Source organism: Diabrotica virgifera, chromosome 6, assembly GCF_917563875.1.
Source record: "Diabrotica virgifera virgifera chromosome 6, PGI_DIABVI_V3a".
Taxonomy (NCBI): Eukaryota; Metazoa; Arthropoda; class Insecta; order Coleoptera; family Chrysomelidae; genus Diabrotica; species Diabrotica virgifera.
In genome coordinates, this window is record NC_065448.1 from 27116228 (window position 1) to 27143584 (window position 27357).

At 32.1% G+C, this 27357-nt stretch overlaps 1 protein-coding gene across 1 annotated transcript; it reads left to right on the forward strand.

Moving 5' to 3' along the window:
* The first annotated feature begins 522 nt into the window (after positions 1-522).
* LOC126887393 (zinc finger protein 271-like) lies at positions 523-27144 on the forward strand. The gene is made up of 3 exons (XM_050654896.1): positions 523-944; positions 23626-26523; positions 26582-27144. The coding sequence occupies exons 1-2, from the start codon at positions 710-712 to the stop codon at positions 25296-25298; spliced, it is 1908 nt and encodes a 635-aa protein (XP_050510853.1). The 5' UTR covers positions 523-709; the 3' UTR covers positions 25299-26523; positions 26582-27144.
* The last annotated feature ends 213 nt before the right edge of the window (positions 27145-27357 follow it).

A 27357-nucleotide genomic window follows, 5' to 3' on the forward strand; every position in this document is an offset into this window, starting at 1 on the left:
TCTCAGCGACCCAAAAAACCCCCGAGTAACAAAATCTGGCCCTAATACACTTATTTTGACATGTTTATGCACTTTTGGATGCATATCATGCACTTTAAAATGCAATTATGCATTTCCAGCCATTTTTCTATTGTTGACTTTTTTACTGGTGTCATCCTGAACACAATGAAAAAAGTTGTAACTTTCTAGGTGCTGTATTTGAATATCGATTTATTTTTTCCTATATGTCCTGGTCTATTTATTAGTAATCACACCACTGATTCATTTATCAAGGTCGTTAAGCCAAATACTTGTAAATTGTACACGTCGTGTGAGTGCCCTATCGCAAACTCGCCTACTTTCCAAGTATAAACTCCAACTTTCCAAGTATAAACTCGCATATTCACCTACTTTCCAAGTAGGTGAATATAAAATTCTGTACTTGCGAAGTAATACAACACGAGTCGTTTGAGGTCGGCTTAAGAAGACATGGCAACACTGAAATGTCATCATGGTCCGTGCACAGTCCGTGTCCGTGTTTCGTAGCTAACTTCTCAAATGTCAAAAAGCAATTTCAATTTGTTTATTTTGTAATATTGTAATTTTTGTAATTTAAACCTTTAAACTTGGTCACCGAGTACTGCTGAGTTCGAGTGTGGACACATTGTGTGGATGTGAATGCCCTGGTGTAAAATTATCATTAGAATACATAAAATCAAGTTTTAATAAAATGAAAGTGAAACAAGAATTTAGTGAGGAAACGTGCAAAATAGAAATAGAGTATAATGACTTGGATGATGCTCTTCTAGATGGTTTTAAATGTGAAATCAAAGAGGAATCCAATAGCCAAAGTACACATGGCGCATATGATTCTTTTGACTTAAAGAAATGTCCCATAAAAACTGAAATAGAACAACATGGCAATGAACTTAATCCATTTGAAGAAAAACAAGAAACTGAAAAAGGTTAGTAACTAAATATTTAAGTCCTCCCATATTGGTGCCGGAGCCGTTAGTACTCATCCGCTATGAGAGAAATTTTTTGGAAAATACGAAAATATACATTATTTTAAGCTATTTTCAAAAAAAAAATTTGCGGATTATCCATTAGTTTAAATAATAAAAGACTTTGAAAATTGGATTTTACACACTTTTTAGACTGCCATATTGATAATTACATGTGACGTTGCTGGATGTTGCCAAATCTATAAAAATGTTTAGTTTTACAAGTAACAAATATAGACGCATTTTTATCATTTTAAGTGGGAAAATGGACCTAACCTAACCAAACCTGGACCGTACGGGCATCGGTACAGGAGGGTTTTTTCTCGATTTATCTTTGAAATTTAGGGATTTCAAAGTATAATTTTTATATTTATTGCTAGTGCCACCTACTATGTACTAATTAAAAAATTCAAATTTAACAATACAGTTTTCTTCAACTTTGTTGGCGTTTAATGTTGTGTTACAAATTGACAGCTGACAATGACATTTTCTTCTTTTTTTGTTAATATTGACAGCTGACAATGACATTTTCTTCTTTTTTTTTGTTATGACATAGCTGACAAATGGTAATGGCAGTTTCTTCGTTTGCTGTTGTCATCGACAGCTGACAAATGGTAATGACAGTTTTTCTTTTTTTTGTTGACATCGACAGCTGACAGTGACATTTTCTTCTTTTTTTTTTGTTGACACTGACATTTTTTTTTTGACATTGGCAGCTGACAAATGGTAATGACAGTTTTTCTTTTTTTTGTTGACATCGACAGCTGACAGTGACATTTTCTTCTTTTTTTTGTTGACACTGACAGCTGACAATGAGTTTTTTTTTGTTGACGTTGGCAGCTGACAGTGACATTTTCTTCTTTTTTTGTTGACATTGACAGCTGACAAATGGTAATGGCTGTTTCTTCGTTTTTTGTTGACATTGACAGCTGACAAAGGGTAATGACAGTTTCTTCTTTCTACTTTTTTGTTGACATTGACAGTTTCTTCTTTTTTTGTTGACATTGACAGCTGACAATGACAGTTTTTTTTTATTAACATTAACAGCTGGGCCCAGGGGCCTGATTCTAATTCATTTCGACAGTCGCAATTTCATTTCGACACCGCGCGATTCTTGGGGATATTAACCTTATTATGTTGAGACTGCTCAGAATTTGGGTTGGCGCTTCGGTTTCTTGGATTTTGTTGATAGTCTGGGAAAATTATCGAAAAAATACCATTTTTGGGAAAAATTATTTACCAGCTAATTTATTGCTAAAATCGAATCTTAAGATTGCATATATTAGTAATATGGGGTATGACAAGTCCGCAGAAAGTGTGTTATTTTATTTATAAACAAATTAGCACTCCTAAATCTTCTTTTTTTTTTTCAATTAGTGGTCTGTAACTCCTATATTTTTTCCTTTGAGCCAAAAACACTCAAATAAAAATTCACCGTAATTTAGTTCTGCACAAAGTTATTTTTTTTCCGATTTCCTTCAACAAAAATTTTACTCAGAAAATCCGAGTTTTCCCAAAAAATCTGCCATTTTCAATTAAAATTTTAGGGAAGTACCTAATTATTTATCAATAATTAAATAATTGAAGACATGAAAGATTTATTATAGTAGATTATACAGAGGGGCTAAATTATGGAATAAATTCATTTCTTTAAAACGGACGATTTTGGAGCAAAATCCCGAAAGAGGTCGATTTTTATTTTTAAATTACAATTTTTTGGCATATATTTCATACTAGTGACGTCATCCATCTGAGCGTGATGACGTAATCGATAATTTTGTTAATGGGAATAGGTGTCGTGTGGTAGGTCATTTGAAAGGACGTTTAATTCTCTATTCAGTAATATAAACATTAATATCATTAGGTATTTATACATGGTTGCCAAAAAAAAATTTTGAATTAAATTAATTGGCGCAAAAAGAAGAATGTATGTAATTTATTTAACTCAAAATACATTGTACTGCTGTCAGAAAATAGAAAAAAAGGTTTATTTCACAAATAAACATTTCTTTTCGCTTAAATTAAATCACAAACAGACTCCCTCCTACCTATTGGCAGTTTGAACTTTTAATTTAAGCTAAAAGCAATGTTTATTTGCAAAATAAACATTTTTTTCTATTTTCTGACAGCAATACAATGTATTTTGAGTTAAATAAATTACATGCATTCTTCTTCTTGCGTCAATTAATTTAATTCAAAATTTTTCTTGGCCTCCCTGTATAAATAATGAAACTTATGTTTATAATACTGAATAGAGAATTGAACGCCTTTGTAAATGAGCTACAACACGAACCCATATTCCTATTTAAAAAAATAATTACGTCATCACGCTCGGATGGATGACGTCACTAGTTTGAAATATATGCCAAGAAATTTAATTTAAAAATAAAAATCGACCTGTTTCGGGATTTTTCTCTAAAATCGTCCATTTTAGAGAAAATGAATTTATTCCATAATTTAGCCCCTCTCTGTATATCAGGAGACCGGCGACAATCTAACCAATAGTTTAGCAATAATTAAAATGTTAATTAAAAAATTTCGGTCGAAATAATAACCAGAAAGATTATGATACACCAGAATAACTATGATTTTCATATAAAAAAGCACTATACCTATTCAACGTACCTTACAGGATTGAAATTGGACCATTTGAGCGGTCTCGGGAATGTTATAAAGAAACAATTTTTTGGCTTATAAACAAATAGAACCCCTCAGAAAATATTAGATTAAATTAAATTAAGTTAACGCTGTTGAAAAGAGCACGGCTTCTGTGTCCTTTTCGAAGAAAAACAAATTGAATTGCGAGGAGTGATTCCAGGTATAACCGGTCAAATTTGACCGGCATTTGCGACAGAGTTATAAACAACAGGATTTTAATCTTTGAACCATTAGATACCTTTTAATTCCGGTCTTCTTTGTACATACAAATTTTCATATCTTCAAGACACTCATAACAAAAAAGATTTATGTCACTGTCACCAAATTATTTAATTATTGATAAATAATTACTTCCCTCAAATTTTAGTTGAAAATTAAAGATTTTGTTTGGAAAACCCGAATTTTCCGAAGAAAATTTCCGTCGAAGGAAATTGGAATAAATTATTAATGTGCAGAATTAAATTACTGTCAATTTTTATGTGAGTGTTTTGGTTTAAAGTTAAAATTTTCGGAGTTTTAGAGCAATAATAAAAAAAAAGATTTCGGAGCGCTAATTTGTTTATAAACAAAATAGCACACTTTCTGTGGACTTTGCACAGCTATATTACTAATATAGGAAATCTTGAAGATTTTATTTCAGCATGTCCAGCAATAAAATAGCTGGTAATTAATTTTCCTTGTTTTTTACTAATTTTCCCAGATTATTACCTCACATCTTTCATTGAGTTGATGATTCATGTTGTGGACATTCTCAATTATTATATTTCTAATTTAATACTATTCTATCTAATTCCTCAAAACAAGCAAATTTCAATTAAACCCAGCTATATTATAATACCTTTTGATTTAGTTTTCCTTGCAAGAAATAAACAAAACACATCTAAACTAAACCTAACCTCGCTTTTGGCCATTCATTCATCTCCGTGTCAAATAATTTCGACAGTCGCCATCGCCATATTGAAAGCGACTTGTTTAGTGTCGAAATTTGATTTAGAATCAGGGCCCTGGGCCCTGATTCTAAATCAAATTTCGACCAAAAACAAGTCGCTTTCAATATGGCGACTGTCGAAATTATTTGACACGGAGATGAATGAATGGCCAAAAGCGAGGTTAGGTTTAGTTTAGATGTGTTTTGTTTATTTCTTGCAAGGAAAACTAAATCAAAAGGTATTATAATATAGCTGGGTTTAATTGAAATTTGCTTGTTTTGAGGAATTAGATAGAATAGTATTAAATTAGAAATATAATAATTGAGAATGTCCACAACATGAATCATCAACTCAATGAAAGATGTGAGGTAACAATCTGGGAAAATTAGTAAAAAACAAGGAAAATTAATTACCAGCTATTTTATTGCTGGACATGCTGAAATCAAATCTTAAGATTTCCTATATTAGTAATATAGCTGTGCAAAGTCCACAGAAAGTGTGCTATTTTGTTTATAAACAAATTAGCGCTCCGAAATCTTTTTTTTTATTATTGGTCTATAACTCCGAAAATTTTAACTTTAAACCAAAACACTCACATAAAAATTGACAGTAATTTAATTCTGCACATTGATAATTTATTCCAATTTCCTTCGACGGAAATTTTCTTCGGAAAATTCGGGTTTTCCAAACAAAATCTTTAATTTTCAACTAAAATTTGAGGGAAGTAATTATTTATCAATAATTAAATAATTTGGTGACAGTGACATAAATCTTTTTTGTTATGAGTGTCTTGAAGATATGAAAATTTGTATGTACAAAGAGGACCGGAATTAAAAGGTATCTAATGGTTCAAAGATTAAAATCCTGTTGTTTATAACTCTGTCGCAAATGCCGGTCAAATTTGACCGGTTATACCTGGAATCACTCCTCGCAATTCAATTTGTTTTTCTTCGAAAAGGACACAGAAGCCGTGCTCTTTTGAACAGCGTTAACTTAATTTAATTTAATCTAATATTTTCTGAGGGGTTCTATTTGTTTATAAGCCAAAAAATTGTTTCTTTATAACATTCCTGAGACCGCTCAAATGGTCCAATATCAATCCTGTAAGGTACGTTGAATAGGTATAGTGCTTTTTTATATGAAAATCATAGTTATTCTGGTGTATCATAATCTTTCTGGTTATTATTTCGACCGAAATTTTTTAATTAACATTTTAATTATTGCTAAACTATTGGTTAGATTGTCGCCGGTCTCCTGATATACAGAGAGGGGCTAAATTATGGAATAAATTCATTTTCTCTAAAATGGACGATTTTAGAGAAAAATCCCGAAACAGGTCGATTTTTATTTTTAAATTAAATTTCTTGGCATATATTTCAAACTAGTGACGTCATCCATCCGAGCGTGATGACGTAATTATTTTTTTAAATAGGAATATGGGTTCGTGTTGTAGCTCATTTACAAAGGCGTTCAATTCTCTATTCAGTATTATAAACATTAATATCAATATTTATACAGGGAGGCCAAAAAAATTTTTGAATTAAATTAATTGACGCAAGAAGAAGAATGAATGTAATTTATTTAACTCAAAATACATTCTATTGCTGTCAGAAAATAGAAAAAAATGTTTATTTTGCAAATAAACATTGCTTTTAGCTTAAATTAAAAGTTCAAACTGCCAATAGGTAGGAGGGAGGCTGTTTGTGATTTAATTTAAGCGAAAAGAAATGTTTATTTGTGAAATAAACCTTTTTTTCTATTTTCTGACAGCAGTACAATGTATTTTGAGTTAAATAAATTACATACATTCTTCTTTTTGCGCCAATTAATTTAATTCAAAATTTTTTTTTGGCAACCCTGTATAAATACCTAATGATATTAATGTTTATATTACTGAATAGAGAATTAAACGCCCTTTCAAATGACTTACCACACGACCCCTATTCCCATTAACAAAATTATCGATTACGTCATCACGCTCAGATGGATGACGTCACTAGTATGAAATATATGCCAAAAAATTGTAATTTAAAAATAAAAATCGACCTCTTTCGGGATTTTGCTCTAAAATCGTCCGTTTTAAAGAAATGAATTTATTCCATAATTTAGCCCCTCTGTATAATCTACTATAATAAATCTTTCATGTCTTCAATTATTTAATTATTGATAAATAATTAGGTACTTCCCTAAAATTTTAATTGAAAATGGCAGATTTTTTGGGAAAACTCGGATTTTCTGAGTAAAATTTTTGTTGAAGGAAATCGGAAAAAAAATAACTTTGTGCAGAACTAAATTACGGTGAATTTTTATTTGAGTGTTTTTGGCTCAAAGGAAAAATTATAGGAGTTACAGACCACTAATTGAAAAAAAAAGAAGATTTAGGAGTGCTAATTTGTTTATAAATAAAATAACACACTTGCTGCGGACTTGTCATACCCCATATTACTAATATATGCAATCTTAAGATTCGATTTTAGCAATAAAATAGCTGGTAAATAATTTTTCCCAAAAATGGTACTATTATTTCGATAATTTTCCCAGACTATCAACAAAATCCAAGAAACCAAAGCGCCAACCCAAATTCTGAGCAGTCTCAACATGATAAGGTTAATATCCCCAGTTGCTGTCATGGCGGTGTCGAAATGAAATTGCGACTGTCGAAATGAATTAGAATCAGGCCCCTGATTCTAAATCAAATTTCGACACTAAACAAGTCGCTTTCAATATGGCGATGGCGACTGTCGAAATTATTTGACACGGAGATGAATGAATGGCCAAAAGCGAGGTTAGGTTTAGTTTAGATGTGTTTTGTTTATTTCTTGCAAGGAAAACTAAATCAAAAGGTATTATAATATAGCTGGGTTTAATTGAAATTTGCTTGTTTTGAGGAATTAGATAGAATAGTATTAAATTAGAAATATAATAATTGAGAATGTCCACAACATGAATCATCAACTCAATGAAAGATGTGAGGTAATAATCTGGGAAAATTAGTAAAAAACAAGGAAAATTAATTACCAGCTATTTTATTGCTGGACATGCTGAAATAAAATCTTCAAGATTTCCTATATTAGTAATATAGCTGTGCAAAGTCCACAGAAAGTGTGCTATTTTGTTTATAAACAAATTAGCGCTCCGAAATCTTTTTTTTTATTATTGCTCTAAAACTCCGAAAATTTTAACTTTAAACCAAAACACTCACATAAAAATTGACAGTAATTTAATTCTGCACATTAATAATTTATTCCAATTTCCTTCGACGGAAATTTTCTTCGGAAAATTCGGGTTTTCCAAACAAAATCTTTAATTTTCAACTAAAATTTGAGGGAAGTAATTATTTATCAATAATTAAATAATTTGGTGACAGTGACATAAATCTTTTTTGTTATGAGTGTCTTGAAGATATGAAAATTTGTATGTACAAAGAAGACCGGAATTAAAAGGTATCTAATGGTTCAAAGATTAAAATCCTGTTGTTTATAACTCTGTCGCAAATGCCGGTCAAATTTGACCGGTTATACCTGGAATCACTCCTCGCAATTCAATTTGTTTTTCTTCGAAAAGGACACAGAAGCCGTGCTCTTTTCAACAGCGTTAACTTAATTTAATTTAATCTAATATTTTCTGAGGGGTTCTATTTGTTTATAAGCCAAAAAATTGTTTCTTTATAACATTCCCGAGACCGCTCAAATGGTCCAATTTCAATCCTGTAAGGTACGTTGAATAGGTATAGTGCTTTTTTATATGAAAATCATAGTTATTCTGGTGTATCATAATCTTTCTGGTTATTATTTCGACCGAAATTTTTTAATTAACATTTTAATTATTGCTAAACTATTGGTTAGATTGTCGCCGGTCTCCTGATATACAGAGAGGGGCTAAATTATGGAATAAATTCATTTTCTCTAAAATGGACGATTTTAGAGAAAAATCCCGAAACAGGTCGATTTTTATTTTTAAATTAAATTTCTTGGCATATATTTCAAACTAGTGACGTCATCCATCCGAGCGTGATGACGTAATTATTTTTTTAAATAGGAATATGGGTTCGTGTTGTAGCTCATTTACAAAGGCGTTCAATTCTCTATTCAGTATTATAAACATTAGTTTCATTATTTATACAGGGAGGCCAAGAAAAATTTTGAATTAAATTAATTGACGCAAGAAGAAGAATGCATGTAATTTATTTAACTCAAAATACATTGTATTGCTGTCAGAAAATAGAAAAAAATGTTTATTTTGCAAATAAACATTGCTTTTAGCTTAAATTAAAAGTTCAAACTGCCAATAGGTAGGAGGGAGTCTGTTTGTGATTTAATTTAAGCGAAAAGAAATGTTTATTTGTGAAATAAACCTTTTTTTCTATTTTCTGACAGCAGTACAATGTATTTTGAGTTAAATAAATTACATACATTCTTCTTTTTGCGCCAATTAATTTAATTCAAAATTTTTTTTTGGCAACCATGTATAAATACCTAATGATATTAATGTTTATATTACTGAATAGAGAATTAAACGCCCTTTCAAATGACCTACCACACGACCCCTATTCCCATTAACAAAATTATCGATTACGTCATCACGCTCAGATGGATGACGTCACTAGTATGAAATATATGCCAAAAAATTGTAATTTAAAAATAAAAATCGACCTCTTTCGGGATTTTGCTCCAAAATCGTCCGTTTTAAAGAAATGAATTTATTCCATAATTTAGCCCCTCTGTATAATCTACTATAATAAATCTTTCATGTCTTCAATTATTTAATTATTGATAAATAATTAGGTACTTCCCTAAAATTTTAATTGAAAATGGCAGATTTTTTGGGAAAACTCGGATTTTCTGAGTAAAATTTTTGTTGAAGGAAATCGGAAAAAAAATAACTTTGTGCAGAACTAAATTACGGTGAATTTTTATTTGAGTGTTTTTGGCTCAAAGGAAAAAATATAGGAGTTACAGACCACTAATTGAAAAAAAAAAAGAAGATTTAGGAGTGCTAATTTGTTTATAAATAAAATAACACACTTTCTGCGGACTTGTCATACCCCATATTACTAATATATGCAATCTTAAGATTCGATTTTAGCAATAAAATAGCTGGTAAATAATTTTTCCCAAAAATGGTATTTTTTCGATAATTTTCCCAGACTATCAACAAAATCCAAGAAACCGAAGCGCCAACCCAAATTCTGAGCAGTCTCAACATAATAAGGTTAATATCCCCAAGAATCGCGCGGTGTCGAAATGAAATTGCGACTGTCGAAATGAATTAGAATCAGGCCCCTGACAATGCCATTTTCTTCGTTTTTTGTTGACATTGACAGCTGACAAATGGTAGCCGGTAATGGCAGTTTCTTCGTTTTTTGTTGACATTGACAGCTGACAAATGGTAATGACAGTTTCTTCTTTTTTTGTTGACATTGACAGCTGACAGTGACATTTTCTACTTTTTTTGTTAACATTGACAGCTGACAATGACATTTTCTTCTTTTTTGTTGACATTGACAGCTGACAAATGGTAATGACAGTTTCTTCTTTTTTTGTTGGCATTGACAGTTGACAGTGACATTTTCTACTTTTTTTGTTGACATTAACAGCTGACAATGACATTTTCTTCTTTTTTTGTTGACATTGACAGCTGACAAATGATAATGGCAGTTTCTTCGTTTTTTGTTGACATTGACAGCTGACAAATGGTAATGACAGTTTCTTCTTTTTTTTGTTGACATTGACAGCTGCTAATGACATTTTCTTCTTTTTTGTTGTTATTGACAGCTGACAATAACATTTTCTTCTTTTTTTGTTGACATTGACAGCTGACAATGACATTTTCTTCTTTTTTGTTGAGATTGACAGCTGACAATGACTTCTTTTTTAAATTTAATCAAATTTAATCTAATCAAAGCTTAATCTAAACAAAACTTAATCTAACCTAACATGAACAAAACTAATTAAGATGAAACATAATAGTGGGTGTACTTCTCCTACGGAGGAATACACATAGACATCCTACGAACGCCTGTAGGTAACAATACACAGACCCAAGGTCTGGGGTCGTGCAGACCTCAGACTCTGGATACTTGAAGTACTTGCTGTGATCCACAGTTTTGTGAATCTAGCCACAGTTTTTCAAATTGGAATAACCTTTCCACTGGTCAGTCCAAATCTCACTACCTTCCCGGACGTGTTTTTTTTTATAATTCCCACTAATACCTCGCCTGTTCTATTCTCCACATATGTAACATACCCCCTTTATTAATTAAAAAACAAATTTTCAAATTTCAAAGATATTTTGATTTATTTAAATTACATCAATATTTGAAACAGAAAACCCTACGATAAAAATTGGCAACCTAGCACAGTCGCTGTCGAATGTCGATCTAAATGTCATAAACATTTTGTGATTTTGTGAACTTGATTACTTGATTGCAAAAATGTTGACAGAGAGAATTTAAAATTTTGTTGGATTATAATATTTTCAATATAATCCAGTATTCTAATAAAAAATAATGAACTATACCGCACTAATATGGATTAATAAGATATAAATAAAAGGTCAGTACCTACAAATATAAAATATACACTTCTATTTGGTGAAAATATGTCTGAAATTAGTAAGGTTATGTATGGAAAAAACCAATTTTCAAAGTTGATTTTTATTTAAATGAATGGGTAATCCGCAAATTTTTTTTGGGAAAATAGCTTAAAACAATGTATATTTTCATATTTTCCAAAAATTTTTTCCCGATGCGAATGAGTACTAACGGCTCCGGCACCGTAATATTTCACTAAATTCGACTTACAGAGGTAATTCGACTTACAGAGGTAAACAAAATAAAATTCGAGTTATAGAGGTACAAATAAATGATGTTTTTTATTCCCTACATCCTTTACAAAACTAATGTATGTACTGTAACTACTTGTACTTACTGTCACACTGCAATGTATGCCTACAATTCATACGTACATACAATTCAAATTTGAAAATAATCCGTAATCTTCTTCTGCCTAAGGCTTTTTTCAGAATTTAAGTCTATAATGTTCTCAATAACAACAACAGCAGAGAACATGTTGTCTGGTATGTCACTTGATTGTTCTAAGTAGCTACGTAAAGTGTTCACTGCGGCCTTGGCTTCCTTGGTTGTGATGTCCGGTGGCTGCTCCATGCCGGCTAGGTCTATGACCTAACACAGGTTCGCTGTAAACACAGCACAGCTTCTAGTTAGTGAGGGTTGATCTGAAAATTTCAAGTTATAGAGGTAATGTATTTAAAGACTTCGACTTATCTACTGAACTTCAAGTTATAGAGGTAATTTTTCTATCACTTCGAGTTATTAAGGTAAAATTTGGGTGCAAAATTAATTCGAGTTATGCATGGTTTTTTTTTCGACTTGGGCAGGTTTTCTCAAGGGAACGGAAAAAAATTCGAGTTATCAAAGAATTCGACTTATTGAGGTTCGAGTTATCGAGAGTCGACTGTATTGTAAAGAGGTAAACTGTTTAGCTCGACAGGCATTCAAGGACTGTTGAGCTTAATAAAAAAAAATTAGTTAGTATAATTTTGATCCTAATTTAAATTTAAGGGCATATTTATGAGACAATAAGAGTGGCCACGGGTAGACAAGCATATTCAGCTGGTGTGTTCTATTCTAGAGTCACACAGTAAAGTCGGATTTATGTTACAACTGGCACATGGACGGGACAGGCACGTTGAAGGATCATCTGATATGAAAAGCATTGGCTAGTTGATAGTTGATCTTACAATGGAATGGGGCGACACTGGGAAGTATTGAGGCCGTGCGATTTCTGTTGTTTTGCATGCCGTGCCGTCCACGTCCCGGTGTAACATAAATTAGCCTTAATGCCTTTTCATAGGGATTCATATATAGTATTTTTACTACAAAAGCAAGATTACCTAGGTCAAAATTTCTGACTTAAAAGCACTGTCAAAACATTAGAATGTGACTTTTCATCATGGCCACATTAATGTCATTACTTGGTCTACATTAGGAAACTTGAACAAGTCCAAAATAGTTTCTTCCGTTACATTGCTTTTAAGCTTCATACCTATCAAGATTACGCTGTATGGCAGCATCAACTGCAGGTCCCTTCTCTTGCAAGCAGGAGAAAACAAAGGGACCTTTTGCTATTATTCAAGATCTTAAATGGTATATGCAGTTGTTCTCAACTACTTAATAAGATCGCACTGTTTGCACCACCTCGCACCACTAGACAAGTGCGAACATTTTATGTACCATTCCACAGGTTTAATTATTCACTTTTTTCGTTCGTACCCAGAGTCTTGAATTTAGCAAACTCCCTTTACTATTTACAACTGTTCGACAACTCCATCAGTCGTTTAAAAGAAATTTACATGGGATCAATATTTGAGTGAAGCGTCTGTAATATGTTAACTTGGTTTTATGATATTATTTCATAGTACATATTTACTTCTAATATTATATTTATATTTCTGTATGTCTGTTTTTTATATTATATTATGTTATTGTTTTTTTTCTGTACACTATGTATTTTTGTAGAATTGGGCTTGCCCGTAAAATAAATAAATAAATAAATACTTGTCAGATATTTTTCTTTGTTTTTGTTTACTATAAAAATAATATCTATAATTCTTTATTTTAATTAATTATGTCAATCGGATTTCATCAATTGCCGAAATATATAAATCATAATGCCAAAATATTTGTTAATGTTAACGAAAATAATGATATTCCATAACATCAACTCTAGAATTGAAATTTGTGTATCACAGCTAAAATAAGACACCAACACGGAACTGCCCGATCTTGTATAAGCGTCCACATGGTATTTTAATAAGAAAAACCGAATCGCGATTACATTGAGAATTTTAGAATTATATTAATTAAATAACCAAACACATTTATTATTATCAATAATATAAATTTTCTAAAACAATAATTATTTAAGTTCAATATTCCAAAAATAATAATTTTAGTTAAATATTTTAGACATTCGTACTCTACTCATACATTCAAATGCAAATTACAGTTCAGTGTTGCTGGTTGCGGTCAATTATGCTGTGAGCTATGAAATAATCTATTTTAATGATTATACCTACACTATGATAATATTGTTGCTAATTAATATATTTCGGCAAGTAATAAAAACCAATTGACATCATTAATTAGAATAAATAATTATAGATATTATTTTTATAGTAAACAAAAACAAAGAAAAATATCTCTGACAAGTAATGACATAAACGTAGCCATGATGAAAAGTCACATTCTAATGTTTTGACAGTGCTCATACGTCAAAAATTTTGACCTACGTAATCTTGCTTTTGTAGTAAAAATACTATACACACACCGGGAAAATTAACAGAAAACCTTAAAAATGGGACATGTTAGATGTCTTGAATTTCCCATACCATTTGTCTGATTTTAGTGAATTTTTAGTATGTCTTATGCCTAGTTATGCCTTATTATTTAAGAATATTGATGTAATAATATTGTTGCTAGACAGGTAAATGTCATTTTATACCAAGTGTAACAATCATGCTGTATTTTTTCCTTGGAGTTTGGAACACCCTGTGAAATATTCTAGCATATTATATGTTGCATTTTTTAAATTATTTACACAAGGAAGGCAACCAGTCCAACATTATTTTTGTATTCATTGTTGCTTTCTATCACGGTATACGCTGTGAGCTCGTACGTAGAGGGAATATTTATAAATTCGTGAGCGCCAGTAGTGACAAGTCTGTAAACGTTTACCAGAAATTTGACATAAATGTCAAAGTGATTAATTTCAAAATAAAATTAAAAACATTAATTATAAAAAATATTAGTTGATCAAAGCTGTGGTATATATTTTTACCTTAATATACTTACGTTTTAAATACTGAATTTGCGTTTTTTAATGTTCTGTAATATGTAATTATAAATTAATCTTGGCGCCATCTACATGATAATTGTGAAAGTATCCGAAGTAAGAAATTAATATTTCATCAATAGAACGTCAAAATGATTAGCAAAATCTTAAAAAAATCTATTACAATTTAATTACTTTTTAGCGTTGTAAATATTAATCGATAACAATTAAATAATAAATTTAAAAATTACCGGTGAAAGTTGAATTAGTAACCGCTAGGAGCGACACCAGCGAAGCTCGGAGTGTATAAAAGAGATTTGCTTAATCCATTTGATCCCACGACTTTTTTTTTTCGATAATATAACATTTTTTGAATCCCCTTGTTTAACCTGGGTTAAATAGCAAAAGTTCATTGTTATTTGACATAAAAACAATTAAATTTTTAGCAAAACGTAGGTGTACTCATACGAGTACAATGGTCTGATCAGGAGTCAAAATATAAAACATTGTGTAAACATGAAAATGTTTTATTTTCTTACAACATAGGTAGGTACCTACATACTTTTGTATATCCTGTATTGTAATCTAACTATTCTTTTTGTCATGATCATCTTTCAGTGCGTCATAGTTTTTCCATTTCTTTCTAACGCATTAAATTGTATGTGACAGAAAAAAACGCACATCAGTGATTACATTCAATTGGTGACATTTATGTGACATTTATAACATTTATTCTAGTTGTCGATAGATGGCGCCATAATAAAAAAAATAATTTTTTTTTAATTAGATAATAATATTACAAATATAATCTGTATAATTTATAAGACTATACAAATCAAAGAAAATACCATTTTATAAATGCAAGAAACACATTTGATTTGTTTTTATTCCAAATTGAAAATAAAATGTGACAACTGTAAGATTTAACTAAAATGTCATGTTAGAATAAATGTCATAAATGTGTATTATCACGGACTTACCCTTTTTCCTATCATTTGTTACGCACTGAAAAATGCTCATGAAAAGGACAATAGCATGAAATTGTACAAAATAATGTTTCAAACAAAGAGTAACTTCACACTTTATACAAGTCCAACATACTCTTTGGTGGCATAGGCGACATCAAAGTTGTTTGTCTATTTTCTTTGGAAAATGACCGCTTTCATCCATTTTTAGACTAATTGGTACAAACCCTGCTACTTAGTCGTTTTTTAGAATAAGTAGATTTTTTAATGTAATTATTTTTAAAATTTTTGGAAACGGTTCCCTGAAATTTCATTAGTCACCAATAGTTGCGCTCTCATCCATATATGGTATCCAGTAAAAAGTAAAATAGCCAGAAATATCTTTAGCTCTTCCTGCGTTACATGAAGTGATGATTATTATTTTGAGCGGCACATATACTTGTCTGTTCTGTAATATAAGTTTTCAATAATTTCATTGTCCAAAAATTTATCGAACGAGATTTACCTCAGAATTACTCTTTCATATCATCCAGACGACCTTTGTAACCTGTTGTAGATGTCATACTAATATCAGTAATTTCTTCCGTCTGCTCAGATTCTTTGGTTTTATTTTGACCCTTCAGTACATTTTCTCTTCTGATGGCAAGAGGAAGATTTTCTTCTTCGTCATTGTCAGAGTCAACACTCATGTAATTAACTTATATTTCTCCTGGAACATCATTCGGAAAGCTTTGTCTATGTCCTCATTTTCACTTTGATTGTCAACCTTAGGAGGAATAACTACCACCGATACATCTTATGAGTGGAAATCGCTATGTCATCTGAAGCTAAAGCAAGTGTTTTATAACATTTTCCATAAAATCCAATGGGACTCATAGGCGGCAATTCTTGCAAATCAATTCCAATAAAAATATTGAACATGAAAAAATAAAAAACTAAATGGGTGATTCCATTGTTACGGGTGTTACATCTACACACTTTCAACATCGTAAAAAAGGACTAGAATATTTTTTTAAATTTGTATAACAATTAAATAAGTTGTAATATAGTAAAATGATGTTTTTTATATCAAAATAATAAATTATATTGGTTAGTTAAGGGACTTAAATAACTAGAATAAAGCGTTATGGGTGTTACAAAGATTGGACAAGGTCTCTTGCAGAGGCATGAAAGTAACAAAAACTCTGTTCATTTTGCAATGTTAAAAATTTGATATAATTTTTTATTTCATTTTAAGGGTCTGCTAAACATAATTCTATAGTTCTATTATTTTTTAGTGCACAAAAAGTAATTTAAAAAATATATACAAGACTGTTACGGGTGTTACAGAAAATGTTACGGGTGTTACACTGTGTCAAGAATTGTCAGTTTTAAGTACTTTAAGTAAAATATTTTTACCATCAGTGAAAAACTTCTTTATATTTTTAAATAAAAATATCTTATTTTTTGGTTTTTTAAGGTAGTTTAATAGAAAAACAAGTTTTAAATAAGTAAAAAAGATTTATTTGCGTGTGAAACCAACTAGTTGATGTTTTATATCAAAACAAACTTACAAAAGTAAAATTGATTAACCATCACTAAACTTTGAATACACACACTTTCCAGTAGCAAGAGTCTAAAGATTAGTGTTTGAAAGCCTTGTCTTTGAACTGTAACCATGATGCTTCTAACATTGGCTCCTTAACGTTGAATACACCTCGATTTGAAAGTGGTATAACCATAGCACTGTCAATTTTTTTTTAATATCATTTCTTGTGTAGAACATCTCATCAGGAATATCAGGCCACTTCCAGTTTGAACCAGACTTTGTCATACATTGCACTTTATATAGGTAAATGTCCTCAATTTTAACCTCCATCACGTGCCCAGGAAAAAATTCACCTTCATACTCTACAACCACAAAGTCCTTTTCTTTGAAATCAGCTGGAGCATTGGTGGCAGGAAGTTCTTGAACAGTTCCAACCAGTGTGTTGTCACAGTCCTCATCCGAAGATTTTGATTCTGAATCTGAGTAAACATCACTGTACACCAAGCGTCTTTTCACCGCAACTCTACGCACATCTTCTTCAGGTCCAAAAACACTCACTTTGCTTATCAAAGATGCAGATGTTTTTGCGATGAGCAAGTTATTGCAGTCATATGGTCGGAAATGGTGACATTTTTGAATGCCGAGAATCGGTTTTACCTTCTCCCATCTTTGGTCCAACATGGCTTCATTTTTCTCTACATCTACCTTGCTTATAAAGAGTGATTTGATTTTGGTTTCCAAAGTCTTGTCCACATAGTTATGAAACTCTCGAGCGTCATTAATTACGACCGCTCTTGATTTGACAGCTGTCCAGACATTTCTTTTAACTGTGCCTCCCAATCCATCTACAGCTCCTTTTTCGTGGGAGCTGGCAAAAAAATTCCATTCAACTTCTAAGTTGAAATCTGTTTCGAAAAAGCACAGATTAGATAGTGTGAATCTACTCTTAAACTGCCCAGCACAATTGTCAGAAAAAATGTAGATCTTGTTAATTTGTGGGCCGAGATTTACCTCTTCTACTAAGGCTTTCAGGAAAGTGTATATGTGATCTGTCGTCACTTACAATCACATACGACTGTACCACCTTTTCTGATAACCAGACGCAGCAAGTGAACAAAGTTACTTGAGCGTGCGACCAATGCACACTTTGGATTTCGTCTTGGCTGACAAGAGCATAGTTCTCGGCAAAGTCACATTGCATAACCACTTCATTCACTGCAATATTTTTTTGCACTTCTGAAAATAGTCACTCTGTATCTTTTTAACAAAAGCATGTTTTTTGAACTTGGGTAACAAATCAGTTAAGATTTTGAGAGCATTTTCACATGTCCCACTGTGCTCATGTAGAACAGGACGACTGTTGTTGTTTTCTTCCCATTGTTTCCAATGAATTTTCTTTTGCAAATCAACATCATTTGGAAGCAATACATCAATGTTGTTGTCACATTTGGAACACATTCCATACATACAATTCTTGTTTTGAAGATCACAGCACAAATGTTTTAGTAATTCATTGTGACATCTTGGAATAACTGGGATTCCTTTGTGAATTGATTCCAATAAGTTAATGAAGTTGAAGTGAATTTTGCAGACGCAAACATCATGAGGCATGTCAGACACTAAGCATACATGTTCTGGCCGCCAAGAGAAAAAATTAAATTTGCCGATATTCACATGTGGAAACCTTTTCTTAAATTCCTCGCCTCTCCCACAGTCATCACCATGAACCGTTTTTGCAACTTCTGTTTCTGTTCACCTTTTTTTCTTATTGTCTTAACATCTTTGATACCAGGAGTCTGGCGACTTATGTCATCTCGACAGAAAAATTCCACGACAAGAGCTCTGTTTTCTGCAGTTACATGTGCATGTTTTACTTTTCGTGTGCTTGAAACCAAAGACTCAATGCCAATTACATCACTTACAAGTTTTTTTAGGACTGCAGTTTTCTTGTGTGGGCTATTTGGGAGGCTACGTTTAACTTTGTTCACAGTTTTTCCAAAAGTCCGAGGGGAATTATAAGTTCCTATTGGTGATTCCGTTGCTTTACTCGTTGATTCAGCAGATGCTGTAACGTTTACATTTTTCTGCATGTAGAATAAAAAGCGAGTTGGAAATGATGTGAATTCACATCAAATTGTGTTCCCAAAACCATAATAAATTTCCTTCGCGCCGAGAAGGCACTTGACGAAACTGTGTTTTTTTTTAAATCTTATAGCTGATAAGTCTTAAGGTCGCCTCATATTATAATGCACGTCGCGTTTTCGGCACGTAGCGTTTCGTTTGCGAAAAATATAATTTAATGGTTTTTAAATTGAACCATTCATATTGTGCGTATAAGACACGTAACGTAGCGTATAAGACACGTTACGTCTGCGTTCGGTTCATTCGAAAACAATATTTTTCGGATGTTGACAGCTACGGGTCGTTTTCCCCTGGTTGTTTATTTAGGTATTTCTTTGAATTTGATACAGAGTATTTAGACCGGTCAGTATCGTCGCCCTCGCTAGCGAAATTATTCCTATTCGATTTTTTGCACAAATTTACTCAAAGAGAGGTTCTTATAACATATCCACAGGGTGCCAGACGGTGCCGTGGTCGAAAAATTGTTTAAACAATCTTTTTTTAAACAAATTCACAAAAATATTTTTTCATTCGAGCAATATTTTTTTTAGATAATTTGGGTAATTCTGAGCAAAAAAGGTTTCTTGTCATTTTTCTCTAAAATTGCGAAAATAGCTATTTTCAAGGCTTAATAACTCGATTAAAAATTATTATTATGAATTTCAATAAGTGACCAAATCAAGTTTCGAACAACTTCTTCAAGGTCCTGAAGAGATTTTTGTCATTATTTTATTACAAAGCTGTTATTTTTAACTATTAACAATTACCGCTATAGTCCAACTGTATCGTCGCCCTCGTTAGCGAAATTAGATTTTTTTGCACAAACTTACTCAAAAAGAGGTCCTTATAACACATCAACAGGGTTCCGGGCGGTGCCGTGGTCTAAAAATTATTTAAACAATTTTTGTTAAACAAATTCACAAAAATAATTTTTTATTAATAATTTAATTAAACCCAAATTAATAATAATTTGAGTTATTCTGGGCAAAAAAGGTCTCTTGTGATTTTTCTCTAAAATTGATTGTTGTCGAGTTATATGGCCATTTCCGCATTTTTGCAAGATACGTTTTTTGCTAAGAATAACCCAAATTATCTAAAAAAAAAATCGTTCGTAATGAAAAAATTATTTTTGTGAATTTGTTTAATAAGAATTGTTAAAACAATTTTTTGACAAGGGCACCGCCCGGCACCCTGTGGATGTGTTTGTTATAAGGACTCTTTTTGAGTAAGTTTGTGCAAAAAAATCTAATCGAAATAGTTTCGCTAACGGGGGCGACGATACAGTTGGACTATAGCGCTAATTGTTAATAACTAAAAATAACAGCTTTGTAGTAAAATAATGACAAAAATCTCTTTGGGACCTTGAAGAAGGGGTTTGAAACTTGATTTGGTCACTTATTGAAATTCATAATAATACTTTTAATCGAGTTATTAAGCCTTGAAAATGGCCTTTTCGCATTTTTCAAATTTTTAATCGCATGTAACTCGACAACAATCAGTTTTAGAGAAAAATGAAAAGAGACCTTTTTTGCCCAGAATGACCCAGTTTATCTAAAAAAATATTGCTCGAAATGAAAAAAATATTTTTGTGAATTTGTTTAAAAAAATGTTTAAACAATTTTTCGACCACGGTACCGTCCGGCACCCTGTGGATATGTTATAAGGACTTCTTTTTGAGTAAGTTTGTTTAAAAATATCGAATCGGAATAATTTCGCTAGCCGGGGCGACGATACTGCCCGGTCTAATTTAAAAAGTAGTTTTCGAGGCAATTTGTCATGTAAACATGTGTTGTGACAATAAACACATCTGCACCGCACCAAACTGAAACCAACGTAAACGTTCTATGTATGATAATGTGAATGGGCAGTCCGATTGCCGGTCTGCAAACGCTACGTGTCGAAAACGCGACGTGCATTATAATATGACGCGACCTTTAAGTGTCAAAGATTTTATGGGAATATCTCTTCATTCTCTCACAGATTTTAATTTAGCGTCGTTCCCACACAACGTCTATAAATTGGGGCATACGTCTCAAACAAAGTCTGTCTTAGTTTGTTACCCGTGCAATATGCATTGGGACGTTGATTTATTGTGATCAGTATTTAGTGTCAGTAGAGTGAACTCATAATTGAATTATGGTAAGTCGAAGTAACCTTTCATTCTATTTTTCCAACGTTATTAACGAAATCCTTTTTTCTTTAAGAGTTCTATTGTATGGTCAATTTTACGATACGGTCAATTCTATCGTACCACCAACTAGTCTTCTTTGAGAGCCATTTCTACTGCCCGGCCTTATCCTTTGGGGCCAATTCAACAGTACTGCCTATATTTGAGGGGCTAATAGTCCGTTATGTACCGTGTTCTGCCCTTTTTGCAGGCCAGATTGAGCTTGACAGATGTCTCACTTTGCCTAGTAAGTTAAATTATTATCTGCTTACTGTGAAGAAGCAATAATATGCCAATTTTGTCGCGTGCGGTCTAGATAAGACACCTGTTTTGTGTTTATTTAACTGAAAAAGTGCATTGACATTCTAAAAAGGTCATTCTTTTAATATAGTTAATTTGATGTCATTATTGAGTAATTTTTATTTTAAAATGGGTGATCAATTAAACTATAGACATTTTATGGGTGATCATTTAAACTATAGACATTTTGATGATGTAATTTTTTTGTGTAATTACTATAAATTTAGTATTATAGAAACAAAAAAAGCTTTTTTTATTGTCGAATAGATGACGGAATATGAGTGTCAATTATATATGTTTAATTTTTTTTTGAGTAATTATTCAGTTTTTCAGTTTAGTAAATAGAGTCATTAGAAATTATAGTCATCTATTTTACGTTGTTGATTATCGGTCTGTGTTCGTGTTGACCAAATAATATTAAGTCAAGGTATTTGAAGTTTCCTTTTATTTTGGTCAACAATTTTATAGTTATTTCTTTCTGTGTAGATCCTGTAAATATGTATTGAGTATTACCTTATTGAGAACACCTTATTGAGTAGCTTAATAAAAGTTACATTGAAACGTACGATGTCGTATTTTATTTGATTTTATTATTTACAGCTCAAGATTAGAACATTGATGTCTTGTCGTAGCATTGTTGCTAATTTTTTTATTGTTGTGTTATGTTTCGTTAATTGTTCCTTTGAGTATTTGTTGGTCAAAATACCGGGCGCCCTATATTTTCGTTTGAGTATTAAGTATTTCCGTTTCCTTAGAGTCCAAGTGTCAAACCATCAGTTAATGTTATCTATTTACCTTTTGTCTATCTTCGTTTCATTAGCTCTATTCGCATACCATTGTTTATTCATTTAACACCTTTCATTGTAACAGAAGCCCAACACAAAGAACCATGCCCACATCTCTTCCGACTGAGCAACGTGGCCATTGTTTCGTCAATGTAGGCGATTGGACCTTTCTATCTTCGGTCATTCCTTTATTCCATCTAAGGATAATATCGTCCTGATCCTTCTGGTTCAGCTTCCATGACCTCTTGTACATCCGATCGTTATAATGCAAGAAGTTTCTTTCTCTCCCTGTGAGCTTTGACTCTGTCATTTACTTTATTTCTGACCTGTTGCTGCAATTGGGGATTAGTTTTTAAGATTTCCTTTTTCTTCAATCTTCGTAACTTGTCTCTTTCCCTTTCTTTCTTTTTGAGAGCCTCCCACTTCTCTGGATCTTTTTTGTTTTCTCTCTATGTTTTTTTACACGATCCTTGACTGGAGCCATCCACTTTTTCTGTTGGATGTCACTCTATCCGAGCGCGAAATTCGCGGAAATGCAACATATTTTCGCGGACCGGCAAAATTTTTCTACGGACCGGCGGTTGAGAAACACTGCTCTACACCCACAATTGTATCTTTGTGTTCACTTGTGTTCACCAACAATTTTATCTTTATTACGTACATGATCAGTACCAGTATAAGGGTAACCATTTACAATAAACACATAAATATAATTTTACCCACCCGACAGGAATTTGAAAGAAAGGTTCGTCGAATTTCCCAGAAAACGATAATAACTTACACAGGGCCAATCTGGCCCCTTTAGACTTCTATGGTAGATTTGTTAGAAAAACCATTTAATAAATTTAGTAAACAATATTTTTTTGTGTTAAATAAGTCTTTGTATCAAAATATTAAAAGTCAAAATATGAAATTATTATTACCTCAAATAAAAAAACTACAATAACTTCAAATCGCAACAGGGACCAAATAGGCCCCTCCGACTTTCTAGTGTTAAAATAATCTGCAAATAGATTTGGAAGATCAGGCCCCAGTTGGCAACTCACCTCATTGTAAAACATTTTAGATGGTAAATCATTAGATTTTCGTTGTGAGTTGACATAGGACCAGAATTTTTTCACATTACTCTCATTGACAATAGCATTTTTCGAGCTGGACACAAATTCATTGTAACAAGTTTTAGATAGGACTTTACATTGTGATCTTGTGATTAAGAAAATCACTCAAATTGGACAACAGGTTTAGGAAATTAGAGACATCTAACATGTCTCATTTTTAACGTGGTGCGTTAATTTTGCTGCTTAGTTAGTGTATTATAGTCAGTTTGATTTTTAGGTTGTCTTCAAGAGAACAAAATGGAGATGATGGAGACACTAACTGAACATTCATCACATGAAGAAAATTATATTAATCAACATTCGGAAGGAAAAACATTAAATAAAAATGTAAGAGTTGTGACTGGAAAAAAACCTTACAAGTGTGAAATTTGTTTTAAGCAGTTTAGCGTAGCAGGTAGTTTGAAAACACATTTGAAAGTTCATACTGGAGAAAAACCTCACAAGTGTGAAATTTGTTTTAAGCAGTTTACTAACACAAGTAATTTGAAAGTGCATTTGAGTGTGCACACCGGAGAAAAACCTCACAATTGTGAAATTTGTTTTCAGCAGTTTAGACGAGGAGATTATTTGAAAAAACATTTAAGAGTGCACACTGGAGAAAAACCTCACAAGTGTGAAATTTGTTTTCAGCATTTTAGTCGAGCACATCATTTAAAATCACATTTGATGAGTCACACTGGAGCAAAACCTCATAAGTGTGAAATTTGTTTTAAGCAGTTTAGTCGAGTAGAATATTTGAATGGCCATTTGAGAGCGCACACTGGAGAAAAACCTCACAAGTGTGAAATTTGTTTTAAGCAGTTTAGTTATAAAAGTAATTTAAAACCACATTTAAGATTGCACACTGGAGAAAAGCCTTACAAGTGTGAAGTTTGTTTTAAGCAGTTTAGTTATAAAAGTAATTTAAAACCACATTTAAGATTGCACACTGGAGAAAAGCCTTACAAGTGTGAAGTTTGTTTTAAACAGTTTACTCATAAAATTTCTTTGGATGAACATACGAAAGGTCACACTGGAGAAAAGCCTTACAAGTGTGAAATTTGTTTGAAGCAGTTTTCTCAGAAGGTTCATTTAAATAGTCATTTAATATTACACACTGGAGAAAATCCTTATAAATGTGAAATTTGTTTTAAGCAGTTTACTAGAACAGATAATTTGAAAAAACATTTGAGATTGCACACTGGAGAAAAACCTCACAAGTGTGAAATTTGTTCTAAACAATTTAGTGAAGCAGGAAATTTAAAAGGACATTTGAGAGTTCACACTGGGGAAAAACCTCACAAGTGTGAAATTTGTTTGAAGAGGTTTACCAACTCAGGGGATTTGAAAAGACATTTGAGAGTGCACACTGGAGAAAAGCCTTACAAGTGTGAAGTTTGTTTTAAACAGTTTACTCATAAAATTTCTTTGGATGAACATACGAAAGGTCACACTGGAGAAAAGCCTTACAAGTGTGAAATTTGTTTGAAGCAGTTTTCTCAGAAGGTTCATTTAAATAGTCATTTAATATTACACACTGGAGAAAATCCTTATAAATGTGAAATTTGTTTTAAGCAGTTTACTAGAACAGATAATTTGAAAAAACATTTGAGATTGCACACTGGAGAAAAACCTCACAAGTGTGAAATTTGTTCTAAACAATTTAGTGAAGCAGGAACTTTAAAAGGACATTTGAGAGTTCACACTGGGGAAAAACCTCACAAGTGTGAAATTTGTTTGAAGAGGTTTACCAACTCAGGGGATTTGAAAAGACATTTGAGAGTGCATACTGGAGAAAAGCCTTACAAGTGCGAAATCTGTTTTAAGCAGTTTAGTGATGCAAGTTCTTTAAGAACACATTTGAGAGTGCACACTGGGGAAAAACCATATTCTCAAAAAATTAATTCTTAATTAATTTTATTTTCCATCTTTGACACACCCATAGTGCACCTAATGAAATTTGTGACTTATTCAATAATATGGAAATTCACCATCAAGCTTCTTTACATCCCATATTAATTTTTTAAAAAAGAGTTCAGTTTTTTAGAAGGATAACTTGTCAACTGATTTATCTTCTTTTTCATTAATATGTATTTCATTAAGTATAATTTTAAAAACTAGATTTATGTAATTACAGACCATGTTGAAAAGTTGTTCAATTCCATTGCTAAAATGTCATATGTCAACTGTCACTGGTTATGAGAAAAGGTGAAAGTACCTTTACCAGCACACACTATCTATGTCAGCTGTCATTAAAAATCCACCAGACTACATGCCGCCATTTGGCCATTCTTCATACTGACACAGCACACATCAGATGGTAATGGCTCCAGTGCACGTTGGGCCAACTAGTTGGCCAATGAGTTGGGCCAAGTAAGAACAGTGAATACATGGTGATTACACGTTGATGGAGTTATCAGTCTGCATTAATCTTTCTTAGTGGATAAACAAAAAACAAACTCTGATTATGGATATGGATGTGGAGACTGTAGCAGCTGCCGCAATTAATTTGTACAATGCGTTCAATGCTTATAGAAAAGTGTACCAAACAAGAGTGATTAAAAAACAATGGCGCAAACGACGGGCCCGAAAAAAGTATTAACACAACCTTAAAATTAATACTTATAAACAGTATCAATATTGTGAGAAGAGAAAACAAATATTTTAAACTCAACGACAACAACGTGTTCAGTGTTCATAACCAAACAGCTGTTTCGCAGCTGTTTCGGCAGATCGCGCAAGTCCCAAAAATCCTTTGATTTGTGCACCAAATACCGACAAGATTCGGTTTGTAGACCAACGCTGACCGCCAATCGCAAACTCATGCCAAGTGGTCCTGTACACGTTGGCCCAGCGTGTACTAGCCCCATAAGGTCTCTTGACCTTACCATGAACAAATTTTTGTTATATGTAATGTAGTTTTTCGTGTAAGTCCTTTGTGCTTGTAATATATATGTTTTTTCAACTTTTCTGACTAAGAAACAGCAAGAATTGACCACCTTTTTTCAACAGACAGACAAGGTTTTTTTCTATATTTTATCCATCATTAAAAAACTGCACAAGTATATAGAAGTATTTTTTGTATATCGTTCATGGGATCCATCTCTCTTCATAGTGGTATTTTGAACCTTTTGACGTAAGTTAAACTTTTGAATTCTAAGATCAATTATTCATTAGAGTCCTTTCTATTGTAGCATAGCTCCGAAGATGGCTTTATAAGCCGAAAGCGCTCAGCTAGGAATTATTTGTTTTACACACTTAAAAAGTACACTTTTCCCTGTTCACCTGTTGTCATAAGTGTGTACAAAACTATTTCACTCTTTACATTTATTTAAGAGTGCACACTGGGGAAAAACCTTAACAGTGTGAGATTTGTTTAAAACAGTTTCCTCAAAAAACTAATTTAACTACTCACATGAAAGTTCATACTGGAGAAAAATCTTACATGAGTGAAATTTGTTGTAAACAATTAATCAAGCAGGTACTTTAAAAGGACATTTTTTGAAAGTTCACACTGGAGAAAAAGCCTCAAGTGTGAAATTGGGTTTAAGCAATTTAGTCTAGAGCAGCGGTTCCCAACCTTTTTTCACTGCCGTACCCCTTGAGATAAATTTATTTCAAATTGTACCCCCAAGAAAAAAAAGTTGCAAGAACATTAATCATGGAAAGTAAATATTTACGCAAGAGTTTTTTTTTATCTTTTATTTGACAATAAAGTTATTGTTCCAAAATTAGGCCTATATATGTTTCTAGTAAACTTAGTAAATTCTAAATTCTAAATACCAACTGTAAAAAAATAATAACAAAGTAAATACAATGTTTCTTATCACAAAAACATACTAGAATTAGCAAATAAGTTTATTGAAAAAAAAAAGAAATCAAAATTATTCTTAAAACAAGTCAAAACTGTTTTAGTGTGACCCTTGGGCCTGTTTTGTTGCACATAATATTTTGAAATCAATATCAAAGA

What these genes read in the sequence shown, in the direction of transcription:
- LOC126887393 (XM_050654896.1), top strand. Translation starts at nt 710, where the DNA reads ATGAAAGTGAAACAAGAATTTAGTGAGGAAACGTGCAAAATAGAAATA. An exon ending in AAAACAAGAAACTGAAAAAG is followed by an intron (nt 945 to 23,625) that starts GTTAGTAACTAA and finishes TTTGATTTTTAG; the next exon opens with GTTGTCTTCAAGAGAACAAA.